Source organism: Rhincodon typus, chromosome 2 (assembly GCF_021869965.1).
Source record: "Rhincodon typus isolate 14 chromosome 2, sRhiTyp1.1, whole genome shotgun sequence".
NCBI lineage: Eukaryota > Metazoa > Chordata > Chondrichthyes > Orectolobiformes > Rhincodontidae > Rhincodon > Rhincodon typus.
The window spans coordinates 79,288,713-79,306,982 of NC_063333.1; the positions used below are offsets into that span (position 1 = coordinate 79,288,713).

General features: G+C 39.1%; 1 protein-coding gene across 1 annotated transcript in view; it reads right to left on the reverse strand.

Moving 5' to 3' along the window:
* Positions 1-1,046: 1,046 nt before the first annotated feature.
* The window catches only part of nup42 (nucleoporin 42), an 18,453-nt gene continuing 1,229 nt past the window's right edge, over positions 1,047-18,270 (reverse strand). Inside the window, exons 2-7 of the mRNA XM_020536444.2 lie at positions 17,423-17,654; positions 16,229-16,323; positions 15,905-15,981; positions 10,169-10,255; positions 3,953-4,034; positions 1,047-2,822 (exon numbers count right to left, since the gene is read on the reverse strand). Coding sequence (XP_020392033.2) covers positions 2,182-2,822; positions 3,953-4,034; positions 10,169-10,255; positions 15,905-15,981; positions 16,229-16,323; positions 17,423-17,654 — 1,214 coding nt within the window. The 3' untranslated portion in view covers positions 1,047-2,181. The remainder of the gene's footprint in view (positions 2,823-3,952; positions 4,035-10,168; positions 10,256-15,904; positions 15,982-16,228; positions 16,324-17,422; positions 17,655-18,270) is intronic.

Genomic DNA, 18,270 nt, shown 5'->3' on the forward strand with positions numbered 1-18,270 from the left:
AAATCTCAGAGAAATTCCTATGAGCAGAATCTTTCAATTAGGCAAAGAAACAGCGAGGAAGTCTAATTACTTAACAGGAATTTTACCTGCTATTTGTTTGGACTCTTCAATTTCCTGTTCTCCCTCCTCCCTTTCACTGGGGATTTCAAGAAAACCCAATAATTCCAAGGTAAATTGAAAAACCATGTAAGGAGTTAATTGCCTTTACTATATTTCAATTCGCAGCCTGCCTTGCATGAGGTTTCATGCACACAGCTGAACACGCTCATGGTAAAATTAGATGGCAGATTGGTCTTCTTGGGCACTCTTAACCAACCACGCATATACCCAAACTTTTGTCCAAAATTCCTCCCCTCTCCTCTTGTTTTTAAAAACACGTCATAAAATTCAGTATAAATGGGTCTCTGAGCCATACAGTGAAATGTATAAGAAGTATAATTTTAAAAGATTTTCTCCTTGTTTTAAGCCTGAATTATATTGCTGACATAGCCAAAATCTATTTCAAGAAGATGAAGGATATCTCCAACCCAGCTTCTGACTTTGGCAGCATATTTACCATCTTCCGTTATCATTTGTTCTATGTAGACAAACCTAAGTACTTGTTAGTTTGGCAAATGGCCAAACTAACTTTAGAATTCTTCAGGATGATGTAGAGAAATTCACTGTATATGTTGCAGGAAGATGCAAGGTAGTGCATTTGGGAGAAAAATAGTTGAGTGCAGTACTTAATGGAAAAACAAATAAAAGATGTAGATGAACAAGAACATCTTCAGATGCACAAATAATTCCTTGGAAGTGCTGCTACAGTAGGTATTTTCTTCTGCTCATGAGGGAGAAATAGGCTCACTAATGAAGAGATAAAATCAAAAAAATTGCAGCCTTTAAAAAAGCAAAGTGAATTACATGATTAAAATGATAGAAAAAAATTTGTACAGTGAATGAAGAATGTGTTTATCCTCTCCAAGTCATCATCTGAAACTCTCCAAAAAATGGTCAACTCAATTCATAAATATTTCGATCACACAGTAAATATAGACAATATATAATTCTGTACTTGGCACTTTATTTTGATTTGCTAATTAGCTCACATAAAAGTACTAAAAGCAGCAAAACGAGCAAAAAACAAACCCTGCATACAATAGATGAACACTCATACATCAGTTACCATTAGTAATTCATTGATTGTGAAGGGATTTGAGACTTCCTGGCAATATGTTAAATAACTTGGTTTTCCTTTCTAAAATGAAGATTTAGAATTAGCACTCAAGTAATAATTTGAGTCACAAGAATGAACGTGTAAAACTATATAAGCTTCAATTTCACAATTATAAGGCTTAAAAAAGGTACAAAAATACAAGAATTGTGAGAATGGATGACTATCAGGTTTTCATATATAAAGGTCAACTCAGGCAAATTATAGTAAACATTTTATTGGGGATAAGTAGACAATCTGTGCTCCTAGGATGTATCAAAATGAAAACACTCCTGCTGTGCATATTTATACATGAAATTTAAAATACCATGTTTTTGTAAAATAAAAGTATTTCTTAGAACAATTACAATCAGTACTGTAGATAGTTAAATAAACTAAGAAATTAAAAAATGCATTTAAGCTTATTTTAAAAAAACACAGTAAGTTGTATACAGCATACAAATCTTTCCTGTTGAAATAATTTATCCAAAAGGCAGCTCAAGAAAAATTCGGACTTTAAGCTAAGGGAAATTAATATCTTTTCTGCTTACAATAAATTTGCACCTTGCAAATTATAACTCCAAGTTTCAGTGCTTCCAACATTCATTAATCATTAATATATTCACTTTCTTCCCCCCTAGTCACTGGTACAAATGAACCATTTATCACTCTGCACACCTCCATCAGAACAGCACATATTTCTGGTACAGAAATAACTACAGGTGCATTTATTTCAGTTTTACCAAACAGAGCCATGCAATTTACTGATTTTTGTGAATTTTTTTTAGTTGGGGAAATTGAAGAAAGCATGAAAAGTGTTGGGAGAAAAAGAAATAATAATCTATCCAATAAATTACTACAATGTTAAATCCCTAATATTGCTGATAATAGTGGATCTACCAAGAGTTAAAATAAATTCAAAAGCATAATTTCTAGTCTAAAAAGAAGAATGATGGCATGTAATCAATGTAATTATTACTTAGTCAAATTTACACATTTAGAAGTTCGACGGGTGGTGGCCTTAAAGGGATCCTTCCTAAAGTGAACTTCTTTGCTTCAAATTCTTGTAAGTCATCTGCTGAGAGTTCTGTCCGAGGTGTATACAATTTATCATTTCCACTGACTGGATTATTGCCAACCGGAATGTTCTGGGACTGAGATACAGATGCTGCAGCACTCCCAAAAACATTTGTTGTTGCTGTTGTTGCTTTGCTCCCAAAAGAATTTGCTGGTGCAATTACATTTCCCCCAAAAACATTTGTTGCTGTTGTTGTTACGGTACTCCCAAATGCTGAGGATGTTGGTGCTTGGGCTGGTGCAGAACCCCCAAAACCAGGGGAACCCATTGTTGAGTTACTTCCAATTGGAGCAGAACTTCCAAACACTGAGGCATTTGGAGTTGAACTGGTAGCAGAACCACCGAATGCACCAGAGGCTGAAGCTGGTGTGGAAGTGTTAAGTGCAAACGTTGATGAATTTCCAAACACTGAGGAAGAAGCAGCTGGTTTGGTTTCAAATCCTGATAGAGGTGTTGAAGAATTTCCAAATCGTGATGTTGTTGTGGTATTGCCAAATCCAACACTGGGTTTGAAGCTAAATGAGCTGCTGCTTACAGAGCTGGAGGCAAAACCTTAGGAAAGAATCAAAACCTATGTGAGACACATAATTTCAGTAAGCCACAGGGAAAAAGATCTCAAAACTGATATGAACACACAACTGCTTTACTTATAACCTATTCATAAGTGTTACAGGCTGCGTAAAATTGACTTGGGAAACTTTGGAAATGAAAATTCCAGAGGTTTCATTTATTTCAATAGTAGTAGGCACAGTCCGCACATTTAGTCTCTAAAAATTAGACCAAAAGTCTTAAATGATTAAGAACCACTGAAATAGTTACAGTGAATTAAGCATATCAGTACAGAACAGATGAGCAATCTAGTCTACAGTAGCAAAAAAAATGATGAAATTTTAACAATGTGAACAGTGGCACAATCCATACCAGTTTTGAGAAAAGACGGCTCAATGTGCGAACAAGATGATTTTTTTTAAACAAATGCTGGAAAAAGGACTAAATTAACAACTCTGAACACTGCTGTGTTAGGGATGGGCCAAATCACCTACTCTTTAGGTGGAAATATAGAATGAATTTACATTGTAAAATAGTTTACTTGTATTAGTAAAATTTTCATTGTTATTTCGTTTACTTTTATTGGTACTGTTAAGCTTTTTGGCACTGATGTATAACTTGATCTGAAGGCCCTCTTACTTGTGCAAACAATTTTCCAACTAATGTACCCTAATACCTACATTAAGGAATTATAGATAATATGCTGACTTAATTTGTCATGATCATCTTGGATTATATTCTTCCCATCAGGAGTGACACAGTTTGGAACCACAAGCAAGTTTTATATTACATACTAGAGGCATCTCCCTTTTAGCATTTATCGACACTAAACAGCACAGATTCTCAAGACTCCCACACAGCCCCAAGTGCCCAGATCCCCAGCATTATGTTAACAGTTGCATTCCTCAAAGGTTTAACTGAAATTCAACATCTTATAGTACAATTTTTCTAACAACGTATCTAGTCAAAGCAGATTAAAGTGTTAGTTTGGTGACCACAGATCAATCTTCTGGCTTTTTAAGCAGCTGACAGTCCACAAAGTGACACAGGAAATTAACTAACACCACTTTTCAGAAATTAAAAAAAGATTTCTATTTTACATAAGTAAATTTATTTAAAACATTAACAGTTACCGGATGAGCCAAAGGTTGAATTTTGTATTCCACCAAATCCTGTTGCAGGTTTCTGTTGATTTGGCTTTCTCAATTCAGCGCTCTGGAGAAACAGAGAAAGAAAACAAAGGTCATATTTTAGAAGTCCTAAACAAAATTAATCAAGATAATAGACTCCATTTATGCTGCAGAAATTATAGTTGGCAGAAATTCAAATAATTTTCAATCCAGGCAGGTAGTGGTACATTGCTAAAGAATAGCTATTAGAAACAGTACACAAGTTAGTAATAAATCAACAATAAAGCGAATAGTCTATTAACTGCTTGATTATTCAACACCCAAGAATGACGTCTGTTTTAAGATCTGGCATGAAAATCACTTCCAATGAATTAGCAGTTCAGCACAAGACTAAAAACAATAAAAAGTCACATAATGACAGATACAATATGATGAAAAAAAAAAACTGCAGATACTGGAAATCTGAAACAAAAAAATAGAAATTGCTGAAGAAAATCAGCAGCATCTACGAAGAGAAAGCAGAGTTAACATTTTAGATCCAGTGACTCTTCTACAGAATGCTTCTTTTGAATAAGGGCCACTGGACCCAAAACATTAACTTTGCTTTCTCTCTACAGATGCTGCTAGACCTGCTGAGTTTCTGATAATTGGGAAACCTCTTCTGAAGGTGGCATTACAGCAGAGTCACTGAATGGTAGACACAGTTTAACTTTGCAGTCAGTGTGTGAAAAAAAGCAAAAACATATTTCACGACACAACAATGACGGTTACATCTTGATGTGAAAAAGTACAGGGGTACAGAGAACTACTTTCCAAGTTTGGAATAATAGCTTAGTATTCAATGCTCTATTCATAAAACAGTTAAAATTACATTTAATCACTTATTCAAAATTTTTGATTTCAGTGCAATCGTTAGAGGACAAACACCTTTTCATAAGAAAGGGAATTATTTTCAATATCTCAAAATAAAAATTGGAAGGATTCAGTCAGTATTGATTGCTTTGGTATGAAGTGTAATTATCTGTACACACGTGTCATGTACAAAGAACTAATTGATTAAAAATATCTTTAAGAGCGCAGTGGGACTAAAACTGTTGCCGATCAGTTCAGTTCAAATGGTATTAGAAAGTTAACTTCAGCTTATAATTCAATTAAAACTAATTGCTAGGATCAGGAACAACCAATAATATTGAGACATTATGTCATTACTAGAATAATAGAAAATGAATTATTGGAGCTGGGTTTTCTACTGTCAAGCAGTTCCTATGTACCTGTACTCTTAAAATACATCATCTTAATTGACTTCAATTGTGTAGAAGAGCACACAACTACTGGACACTTCTTTAGCTGACCCCTCTTGCCCCGCGCTTCTATTCCAGCTCTAAGCAAAAGAAAGGAATGAAAGTACAGTATTTCATCAATTTCTGGACCCTGCATATACCCACTTCTGCCACTAGATGGAGTGTGGTCAATCTGCCAACCAGGCAGCTCGTGAGCTGGTGTTGATGTGACATAGCCCTTCATTTCTCAGTTCCCCTCACCCATTCTAACTTGTCTTCCCCTGGCCCCATCCATGCTGCACTCTGTTCTTTCATGTCCAGCTCTGATTATGTTATCAAACTTGTGGTATTGTCATCTGGTAGACTGTTCTCCACTTTTCAGAGGCTGAGCACCGAGTCTCAGACATTTTCTTTTTCTCCAAAGGACCACAGCCTCGCCAATGAACACAAAACTTGTTTACAAGGCTGTCACTTACTCATCTGCTCCGGAAATCTTCCTCCTACAGTTGTCCATCTCATAGACCTCAATCCTGCACAGTCAGCTTCTACCATCTTCCCAAAATCCACAAGAGGGCTGTTCTGGTACGCCCATTGTTTCAGTCTGTTCCTGCTCCACTGAACTTATTTCTTTCCATCTTGAATACTTCTTCCTCCCTTGTTCAGTCTCTTACCATCTAATTTGTGATTTTTATGATGTTTTACGCCAGTTCCACAATTTCCAGTTTCTTGGCCCCAGTTGCCTTCTCTTTGTCATGGATTTACAATTGCTCTATATATCCAGATGGGTCCCAGTTATGCCTGTCGCTTTGTGGAGCATATGAACATTCCTTTTTCAAGTCCTAGTCTTCCCCCCGCCCCAAGACTCTTCCTCTGATACATCAATGATTGCATCAGCGTTGCTTCCTGCTCTTGTTTGGAATTGGAAAAATTAATTACTTTTACTTCAAATTTCCATCCTTCTCTCACATTTACCTGGCCATTACATTGCGACAGAAGTAGATACTCAGTAAGCATTTGAGTCAAAGTTTCTTGGGGATGGATGGAATTCAAAACACAATTAAATTTGACATGAGAGATAGTAGGAACTGCAGATGCTGGAAAATCTGAGATAACAAGGTGTAGAGCTGGATGAACACAGCAGGCCAAGCAGCATCATAGGAGCAGGAAGGCTGACGTTTTGGAATAGACTCAAGGGGGTGAGTAACCTTTTTGTATTCCTAATTTGCATGTCTGTAAAACAGTGACTGCATTTGTCTACATAACAGAGATACCATTTCAAAGACATTAACTTTATGTGATATTATCATTTTAAAGGTCTGATAATGTATTGTATAAGCACAATGTCACACATTTTGTGGTTAGCAGCGAGTGAAAGATGCTCATTGTTTAAGCTATCCACTTCCTGTGAACTTTTGCATTGTAATTAGCAATTGTCAAAACAACACTGCCCTTTTTATAGAGCACCTGGAATGAGTATTAGCAGGTTAAGCAAGTGTTTGATTCCATGATCAGATTGAAGAATCCTCACCGAGACAAGCAGAATCTAAAGCAGAAAATCTAAGTCAGAAGAAATAATTCAATGTGAAATTAGCTGCAGAAAGTAAATTTAAGAATAGCTAGATGGAATTAAGAGAGATGAGAAACAAAAAGCTAAGGTAAAAATGAAAAAACAAAGAACTGTGGATGTTGGATATCCGAAACTAAACGAAAAAAAAAATTGCTGGAGAAACTCAGCAGGTCTGGCAGCATCTGTGGAGAGAAAACAGAGTTAACATCTGGGTCCAGTTACCCTTCTTCAAGAGGTTAAAAAAAAATTATATTTCCAAAATTTATTAACACCTTAAAGGGCAAGACAAGTAGAAATTGATTTTGAGGTTGCAGACATGCTCGCCCAGCCAGCGGGTTTGGCTGCAAACGTTTCATCACCCTGCTAGGTAACACTGTCAGCGCACCTCCGGTGAAGCGTTGGTGTTCTGTCCCGTTTGCTATTTATGTGCCTCAATTTGTTGGAGTGTTTGGTACCACTTCCGGTTCTGTTTCTCAATGGTTTGTACAGTGTCTAATTCAAAGCGTTTGTTGATGGAGTTCCGATTAGAATACCAGGCCTCCAGGAATTCCCTGGCCGGTCTCTGTTTGGCTTGTGTGATTATGGATGTGTTGTGTGGACCTGGAGGAACACAGCAGGCCAGGCAGCATTGGAGGAGCAGGAAAGTTGATGTTTCGGGTCAGAAAAAGAAGAAGGGTCCCAACCCGAAACGTCAACTTTTCTGTTCCTCCCATGCTGCCTGGCCTGCTGTGTTCCTCCAGCTCCACATTGTATTATCTCTGACTCTGCAGTTCTTACTATCTCTATGGATGTGCTGTCTCAGTTGAATTCGTGTCCCTTGTTGTCCATACTTAGTGAGAATTGGTCATGTCGCTTGGTGGCTAGTTGGTGTTCGTGTATCCATATCGTCAGTTTTCTTCTGGTTTGGCCTATGCAGTGTTGCTCACAGTCATTGCATGGTATTTTGTATATTACGTCGGTTTTGCTGGTTTTGGGTATGGGATCCTTTGCGTTCATCAGTAGCTGTCGTAGGGTGGTTGTCGGTCTGTGGGCTACCTTGATACCGAGGGGTCTGAGTAGTCGTGGTCATGTCTGAAATGTACGGCAGGGTGATTATTGAATCTGGTCGTGTTGTGTCTTCCCATTGCGGTTTGTCTCGGAGGTAATGGCGGACTGTGTTTTTTGGATATCCATTCCTTTTGAAGACTCGGTATAGGTGTTCTTGTTCTGCTTTGCGTAGTTTCAGGTTGCTGTAATGTGCTGTAGCTCGTTTAAACAGTGTCCTGATGCAGCTCCGTTTGTGGGTGTTGGGGTGGTTGCTTGTGTACTTGAGTATCCGGCCTGTATGTGTAGTCTTTCTATATACGATAGTCTGGAGTTCCCTGTTGTTTTTGCGTTCCATCATTATGTCTAGGAAGGGTAGTCAGTTGTTGTTCTCTTCTTTTTTGAATTTTATTCCGGTGAGGATGTTGTTTGTGCGTCGGTGCGTCTTCTAGTTTTGTGCATTTGATAATCATGAAGGTGTCATCTACACAGCAGACCCAGAGTTCGGGTTGTATAGTGGTGAGTGCTGTTCGTGTCCTAGGATGCCTGCCTACTTGATTTGTCCAGTTGTGTGGCAAAAGTCTGTTTGGCTAAGTCGATGCTTATGGATGTAAATAGTGCTGTTACATCGAAAGACATCATCTCGTCCTCTTCTATCCTGGAGTCCTTGACGATGTTGAGGAATTCTTAGGGTAAGTGGAAGGAATGGGTAGTAGTGTCAACTAAATATTTCAATTTCTGTTGTAGGTCTGAGGGGGGCCCCCGGTTTGTGTAACTTGGGGAGTCCGTAGAAGCGGGGTGTGTTGGGTCCCTCTGGCTTCATTTTTTGGTTGGAGACATCAGCAAGACATCAACAAGTAATTTCTTCAGGGTCTTTGCAACTGTTCCCTGACTGTGGTGTCAGGTCTATCGCCATCTGTTGGCAGGTGTCAGTATCTGCTAGTAGTGCATTAGCTTTCTCGATACATTGGGCTCTATTGGGGATTACTGTCACGCATCCTTTGCCTGTTGGTAAGATTACAATGTTCCTGTCTTTCTTGAGTCTTTCCTGGGCTTTCCTCTTTTCTGTGTTGAATGGGTTCCACTTACCTTTTTTTGCTCCGTGTTGGGACTATCTGTCTGATGGTCTGTTGTACTTCCGCGAGTCCGTTGCTCTTTAGTGTCAATTCCAGTGAGGCCAGGAAGTCAGTCTTTTTTGCAAATCTGTAGTTATAATTCAGTCTACATATTAGGAGGATCTTCTCAGTGTCTGTAAGTGGTCGGTCTGAGATGTTTTTAATCCATGAATCTGTGTTGTCCGTGTCATTGATGTGGGTGATTTTAGACAGTTTTTCTTGTAGGGCTGTTCTTTTCTCTGTCCTGGTCTTTTGCTGTTGTATGCTGATGGCTCGTTTCAGTGTGGATGTCCATTCCTGGTCAGTTGCGTTGGAATACAGAGTTTTTTGGTGCGCAATTTCCCGCTTGTATTTGTTGAGGTGGTTGTGGGCATTGTTGATTATAACCCTGATCATTCTGCATCCATTCTGTTCAGCTGTCCTCCGTGCCTGTGGACTGTTGATAGGCGGTTTATATTTTAAGCTTTGTGGTAGTACCTGCTTTCTGAGGCATTGTGCAGGAAGTATACTTGTTTTCGGGTCGCGCTCAGCTGGATGGCATTTGTTTCCCATCTGTGGGCCAGTTTGAGGGTGTTGCGCCTGTAGGTGTTTAAAGTTTGAGCAGATTTGTAGCTGGGGTTGTGGATGAGGTTGTAGACATGCACGCTGAGCCGGTGGGTTTGGTTGCAAGCATTTTGTCATCCTGCTAGGTAACGTCGTTGGTGCACTTCCGGTTGTTACCAAGCAGGGTGACAAAATGCTTGCAACCAAACCCACCGGCTCAGCGTGCATGTCTACAACCTCATCCACAACCCTAGCTACAAATCTTCTTGAAAACTTTAGATGTTAATTTTCAGTGTCAGCGTCAGAGAGATCGTTTAGCAGCAGTCAACATTGACAATGCTGTTAAAAATTCAAATGCAATTAAATGGACAAATTCTAACCTTTTCTGGAATGTTTAGTGGGCATCTAGTATATAAGTACCACAAATTTATGCATTTCCACCTACATTAGAGTGGAGGAGGGGCAGGATAATGCAAATAGCTACTTCCTGATTTCAATATTCAATTGCACATGCACAGATGCCAGAAGTTGCTTTGATTTACTCCATAAATATGGTGAGGATAATAGCTTCACTCTTACTTCCATTGCAAAATCTAAGCCAACTGTAACAATTTTTTAAAATGACATTTATACAAATTAGCATTTTACTTTACATTCATGTTTTCAGAGTCTTTTCCTGATTACAGCTTACCATTGAACTTCTTACAGATGAATTTGGTTTCTTAATTTCAAGCATTCGGTTCCTCTGTTGATTTGATAACTGTCTAATGGAGTCAGCCTACAACAAAATTCAACAAATTAAAGAACATTTCAGACTAACAATTAAAAATTAACATCACACATCATGCACTGAACATAACTGTTCACATTCAGTAATTAACAACGCTGGCCTTTAAATCTACAGGACTGGAGTTTAAGAAAGCAGATGTTATGTGGAAGCTATAAAACCCTGGTTAGATCCCACTTAGAGTACTGTGAACAGACCTGGGCACCTCACCTTAGGAAGGGTATATCGACCTTCAAGGGAATGCAACACGGTTTATAAGAATAATAGCTGAACTTCAGGGGCTAAGTTATGAAGACAGATTATACAAGTTAGGCCTGTTTTCTCTAGAATTTAGAAGATTAAGAAATGATCTGATCAAAATCTTCAAGATATGAATAGGAAAGGACTGGATGATGAAGATAGACTATTTTCATTGGTTGGGGATTCTAGAACTAGGGGCCAAGTCTTAAAATTCAGGCCAAACTATTCAGGAGAGATGTTAGGAAGCACTTCTGCACACAAAGGGTGATAAATGTTTGGAACCCTCTTCCACAAATGGCAGTTGATGCGAGATGATTTGCAAATTTTAAATCGGAGATAGATAAATTTTTGTTAAGCAAAGATATTGAGGGATATAGGCAAAAGGTAGGTATAGCAGTTAAGACACAGATCAGGTATGATCTCAATGAATGGCAGAACAGACTTGAGGGCTGAATGTCCTACTCCTATTCCTACGTCTTGTTTCTTCCTAATAGCAACATTTGAATTATTTTTAATTATTTGTTAAATTATTGTTTCAAAAAAAAGAAGCGTTTGATGGACATATAGCTCAGAACATTAAGGCTATTTGCTGTCAGTCAGCATGTTATTCCAAATATTTTGGAAGCTGACCTTCCTGTTCAAGGCAACTGCTAACCAGAAACGTCAATAATTTAAAAATTCAATGTTGGATTGCACTGCTCCATTTATGCTCTTGCAGTTCATGAAAATAAAGTAAATTATTTTGTGTCTACATCATTAATAACATAGCGACATGCAAGGCCTGAGCCCGTAGATCACGCACAATTAAACATGCATCCCAAAAAGGAACAGATTTAAAAAAAACTTTAGATTCAGGTTTATTAAAACGTTATACAGGTGCTTCAGTTCACTTAAACACTCCCACAATTCACAAATGTCAATGTGTCCTCACTTTGACTCTGAGATCAATGGAATGTATTCTAACAAGAGCATAAGATGAATAGTAACAGTAAGATTTGCATATTAATAACTAAAATTATTGTGCACATGACAAATTTGGATGTTGCAGGAAAAGTTGGGTTGAGGTACCACTCCCTATTGTTAAATGTATTTCAATTAATTATACTAGAAAAGAAAGGGGGGCGCAATGGCTCAGTGGTATCATTGCTGGACTAGCAACCAGAGTACTGGGTTCAAATCCCACCAAAAAAATGAATTCAGTAAAACAAAATCTGGAATTCAAATAAAACCATTGGCAATTGTCATAAAAACTCAACTGGTCCTCTAACAAAAGCCAAAAGAACTGCAGATGCCGTAAATCAGGAACAAACACAGAAGTTGCGGAAAACCTCAGCAGATCTGGCAGCATCCGTGAAGAAAAATGAGACTTAACGTTTCGCGTCTGGTGACCCTTCCTCAGAACTGATTGTAGCTGGGAAAACTTCAGTTTATATGCTGAAAATAGGGATGGGGTTGGGGTAGGGTGTAAACAATGGGATAGAGCTCGAAGAGAGAGAAGGGCAGTTGGATAGAGAAAGGAGTGGATAACGACCCCACGTCCTAGCCCCCTACCCAATGCATCAGGCCTTGTTATCACACAGTGACTAACAATAGGTAGTGTGTAATGGCAGGCTAACAGTCTCCAATAACAACTATTCACCCTCTTAGCCAGATAGTTATCAACTCCCTTGTCGATTGTACTGCTCTTCTCTCTCTTCGGGCTCTATCCTATCGTTTACTCCCTACCCCATCCTCCCTCCCTGTTTTCTGCATATAAACTGATGTTTTCCCAGCTACCATCAATTCTGAGGAAGGGTCACCGGACCCAAAACTTTAATTTGGACTTTTTCTTCACAGATGCTGCCAGACCTACTGAGCTTTTCCAGCAACTTCTGTTTTTACTCTTGGCAAGTCTGGCCAACATGTGGCTACAGAACCAAAGCAATGTGGTTGACTCCTAACTACCCTCCAAAATGGCCTAACAAGCCACTCAGCAGTAACAACCGCTAAAAAGGAATTAAACTAGATGGATCACCTGACATCAACAAAGATACCAGAAATGACAACAGCAGCAAACACAATTCTGTAAAACTCTGCAGAAACCTCCTTACTAATATCTAAGGTCTGGTGCCAAAATTGTTACAGCTGTCTCTCACAGACAAGTCGAGCAAACTGCCTTATTTAATCATTGACTCCTATCTTACACACAACATTCCAGACAACACCATCACCATAATGCCCAACCAGCAGGACAAACCCATCAGAAGTAGCAGTACTGTGGCATACAGCTGGGAGGTCTCATGGCATTGCTACTCCTTCCTGTTGAACAGCACTTGCAAAAGCATCAAAGGTGGCAAGGGCGCAGAATGTACTTGCTTTGCAGCACCATTATTATCCAAGCTGGTCATTTCCTAAAAGACATAGTTTCTAGACCCTCTGAGAAATCAACAAGAGGGAAATATACTTGACATTATCCTCACCAAATTTACTTGATGCAGATGCATCTGTCTGTGACAAGATTGTTAAGAGTGACCACTGCACAGTCCTTGTAGAGATGAAGTCCAGTCTTCACATTAAGAAGCTTTTTTAATTCATTCACAGGATATGGTTGTCATTGGCCAGGTCAGTATTTATTGCCCATCTCCAATTACCCAGTGGACATTTGAGAGTCAACCACATTGCTGTGTGTCTGGAGTTACATGTAGGGCAGACCAGGTCAGGCTGTCAGATTTTCTTCCCAAAAAGGCATTAGAGAACCACTAGAATTAATATATAAAGGACATTAGAATACCCTACAATGCGCTGTGGAACTATCCCTGTGCTAAATGGGATAGGTAACAACTCAAACTTAGGCATCCATGAGGTGCTGTGGGCTCTCAGTAGCAGACAAATTGTACTCCAATGCAATCTGTGCCCTCAGGGTTTGGCATATTCCCCATTCTACCATAACATTCTTCTGATTCAATGAAGAATGCAGGAGGGCATGCCAGGATTATCACTGAGAATAGCTAAAAATGGGGTGTCAACCTTGTCAAGTTACAAAACAAGACTAATTGTGAGCCAAACAGAAAAAGCAGCAAGTGATAGACAGAGTTAAGCAATTCCACAATGAAGAGATCAGATATAAACTCTGCAGTCCTGCCATATCTAGTCATGAATGATGGTGGACAATTCAACAGCTCACTGAAGGAGGAGACTCCACAAATAGCCCCATTAATCATCGCGAAGGATAAGGCTGAAGCACTTGCAACTATCTTCAGCCCAAAGTGCTGAGTGGATGATCCATTTTGGCCTCCTCCAACAGCTTCCAGCATCACAGATGCCAGTCTTCAACCAATTTGAATCACTCCTTGGTATATCAATAAACGCTCGAGGCACTGGATACTGTAAAGGCAATGCACTCTAACACTCCAGAACTTGCTATGCCTCTATCATGGTTGTTCCAATCCGGCTACAACACTGACATCTACCCAACAATGTGGAAAATTGCATAAGTATGCCCTGCACACACGAAAAAAGGACAAATCCAACACAGGCAATTACTGCCCCATCAGTCTATTCTCAAACATGAGTAAAACAATGCGAGGTTATCAACAGTACTTACAAATAGCACTTGCTTAGCAATGATCTGCTCACTGACACTCAGGTTGGGTTCCTCAGCTCCTGACCTCATAACAGCCTTGGTTCAGACATTGACAAAAAAGCTGAATTTCAGAACTGGGCTAAGAGTGACTGGCGAGTTGGAGACAGTAAGGACTGAAAATGCTGGAGGCTAGAGTCAATAAATGTTGGGTCAAAACATTGACTTTCCTCCTCCTGAATGCTGTCTGACTGGCTGAGCTTTTCCAGCTCCACATTTATTGACCACAACAGTGACTGCCCTTGACATCAAAGTTGAATTTGACAGCATGACATCAAGGTGCTCTAGCAAAACTGGAGTCAACGGAAATCAGAGGGAAAATTATTTGCTTGTGGAAGCCACACCTGGCACAAAGGAAAATGATTGTGGTTGTTGGAGGGGTAAGTCATCTCAGCTCTAGAACATGTCTGCAGAAGTTTCTCAAGGTAGTCTCCCATGACCAATCATCCTCAGCTGTTTCATCCATGACCTTCCCTTCACCATAAGGTCAGAAGTGGGGTTGTTCACTGGTGACTGCACAAATGTTCAACATCAATTAAAGCTCTTCAGATGCTAAAGCAGTCCATATTCAAATGCAACAAGATATGGACAATAACCAGGCTTGGGGTGGCAAGTGGCAAATAACATTTATGCTAAAGAAATGCCAAGCAACAACTATCTTCAACAAGACAGAATCTAACCATTGGCCCTTGACATTCAATGGCATCACTATCACTGAAGTCCCCACTATCAACTTTCTGGGGATTACCACTGACCAGAAACTGAACTGGATTAGCCATATAAGTAAAGGGGCTTTAAGAGTAGGTCAGAGGCTAGGAATCCTGCAGCAAGTAACTTTCTTCCTGACTTCCTAATGCCTATTCACCATCTACAAGGCATAAGTCAGAAAGCTTATGCAATACTCTCCACTAGCTTAGATGAATGCAGCTTCAAATCCATTCAAGAAGCTTGGCAGCATATAGGACAAAACTGCCCATTTGATTCGCACCACATCCACAAGCATCCACTCCATCCACCACTGGCGCTCAGTAGCTTCAGTGTGTACTATCTACAAGATACACTGCAAAATTCACCAATGCTCCTTAAACAGCTTGTTCCAAAGTCATGACAATACAATCCAGAGGGACAAAGGAATCAGATATGCAGGGACAAAACCACTTGCAAGTACTTATCCAAGTCACTCACCATCCAAACTTGGAAATATATCATTCCTTCACTGTCACTGGGTCAAAATTCTGGAATGCCCTCCCTAATAACATTGTCAGACTACTTTAAACACTGGACTTTAGTAGTTCAAGGCAGCTGCTCACCACCATTTTCTCAAGGGTAATAAGGGATAGTCAGTAAATGCTTGCTCACACAGCAATAGCCACATCTTGTGAATCAAAAAAGTGATAACTAAAATGATAGAGAATTTCCATCTTTGCAGACAAGGAAAGTATTATCACATCCAAAAACCAGTTACAGGTTACACCAATCTCACTTTAGCTCTGGCAACCCCAAGATGTTAGCAATGAAGTTCTTTCAACAAGTGAACCGTGATAGGAATCTATGCTAGAAAACTTGCAACACTATCTAAGAACTAAGCTCACATTTAAAATTTATGAGCTAAAGGATTAGGCAAATATCTCTGCAAAGAACATAGATTCAGAATGAGGTCTCCATTTTGTCTTACCGCAACAGAAGGCAGAAACAACACTTAAAAAGTGGATTACCTAACATGACTGATTAGTCCAATGCTTCCATATTCGTAAAAGCAACTTAAAGCATACAGTTCTTACGTAATTTGACAAGCTGCCTCCTGCTCTACTGTTATAGTATTCCAATCGCAATTCTTCTGGGGAAATGTCCACAAGACCTATAGAAGAATAAAACACCCATTGTGCCATCTTATATATTTTTCAATAAGATTAGATGCACCCATAAATTACTTTTGAGAATTCTATTGTATCAGTAAGATTTTACTCAAAGTCTTCAGCCTGTTGTTTGGACATTGTTTTCCCTTTCTTAAAAATAACTTCTAATGTGAATATAAGTGATGAAAACATGTTGGGATAATCTGATTCTAGAAAAACAATGACACAAAAGCAGAACCAGCTTTGTACCTGAGACACATGCATATTCCTTGGCAACAGAGTAGCAGGAAAATAACCATTGGCCAGAGATTTCCCATGCTTCAATGTCTTTTCTTACTATTTCCCTGCAATAAATTGAAAACAATAAGACATTATATACATTTACACAAAATTAATAGTAACGACTATACAGTAATCATTAAGTCTTCCTATAATGAGTTAAAGGGTTCTTAAAGAAAATAAGTTATGAAATTGATTTTCAAAGATTGGTGCTTTGATACACCACAATTTTCTTCATACTAAAATGCCTGACAATCTTCTCCAAGCCCACGCTGGTAAATGGAAGTGCTACTAATCCAAAGACCCAAGTATCCCACATTTAATTCCCAAGAGTATTACCTAAAACACCAAATGCTTTACAGTCAGTCATTCTCCAAATTTCCTTTCCTCCTAAGACTGCGCTTCACATCTCCTTAATTTCATCTAAGTAAACCATTTACCACCCACCATCAGCTGTATCAATATATCAAAGTACGTCACCATTAAGGGAGAGTTTTTTCCAAGTTAACATTGGCAAACCTGAATCCAACCTGATTTGAGAAGTACCACAAACTTCAACTTTAGTCTTCGATTCAAATTCTCTTCCTGGATATTTAGTCAAACCAGGTCTGTCAGTGCACAACTTTAATGTTTTGGAAGTCCTATCCATTACTAAAGCTACATATTATCAAGACCGTGCAGAGTTTCTACAGAGCTATTATAGTAGTATCTGCAACTACTTTAAGAAAAATCTCCAAATGCTGGGCAAATTTCAGTAGGTCTGACAGTACCTGTCAGAAAAGAAACAAAGTTAACATTTCACGTCCTATATGGCTCTTCTTTGAACACATCTACAACTTACTGCAACCCAAAATGTCAGTTCACCCCTTCTCTGGTCTTCCTTTGGATCACTCCTTTACAAGTGAAAACCACTGTCAAAGCCTCATCAGTCAATCTTTTATTCAACTGGCACATATTGACTGGCCTTTGATTCAAAGCTACCTTTCAAATTTTTCTGTCTTTTTACTTCTTTACTTCATCAAGATGCTGCCATTCAACTAGATTTTCAACTACCTTACACACACTGTGCACATTTGACTCTGTGACAGTCCATGCCAAAACCTCTGGATAAATTTGTCACCTTGATACTTAAAACTTAATCATGCATTAAAAAATTGCACTCACAGTAGGTTTTCCACATCACGATCTTGATCATCACTGGAAAGACCTGTAAATCTATTTTGCAGAAAGCCTCCAGAGCTTGAAGTTGCTTTCTTCCCCGTTTCTGCACCTCCAAATCCTCTTCTATCAACATCCCTGCCACCTCCTCCCCATGATGCCGGTTTGTAAAATGTTGATGGCTGGATATAATTAGATTGATGTTTTTGGAATGGATTTCCCCAGTTTCCTCTGTAGGCTAGAAATACAGCATGAGGTAGCAAAACAGTGGATACATTTAATTGCCAAATACTTAACCAGACAATTTGAGAAAACGTAACTGGTAATGTAATATTCGAATATTTGCGTGCGTTACACTGAATTTTAAAAAGTCCTCATAAATTCATTTTCCAAATACTGGATGCAATAAGCTCAGGAATAAAGTTTACAAGAAAAATATGTTCTTTAGGGCTAAAGTCAGGGCTTCCCAAGCTGGGGGTTAGATCCCAAGTGGAATGAGGACTGAAATTTTGCAAGGCAACAACGGCCCCATTGGACTTCTCACAGTTATAAAAACTGTACGACTCTTCCTAACAGGCCCCTACTTTTACAGCCCACATACTTCACTCAGAGCTCCCACTGAGGCATCATATCGATTTCCAAACATCAATATGGGGCTTACAGTTGGAAAAAAAAACTGGGAATTAACTCGTTTATTCAAAGCATATCTATAAGCTAGAGATAGTAGAACTGCCGATGCTGGAGAATCTGAGTTAACAAGGTGTAGACCTGGATGAACACAGCAGGCCAAGCAGCATCAGAGGAGCCGGAAGGCTGACGTTTCGGGCCTAGACCCTTCTTCAGAAATGAAGAAG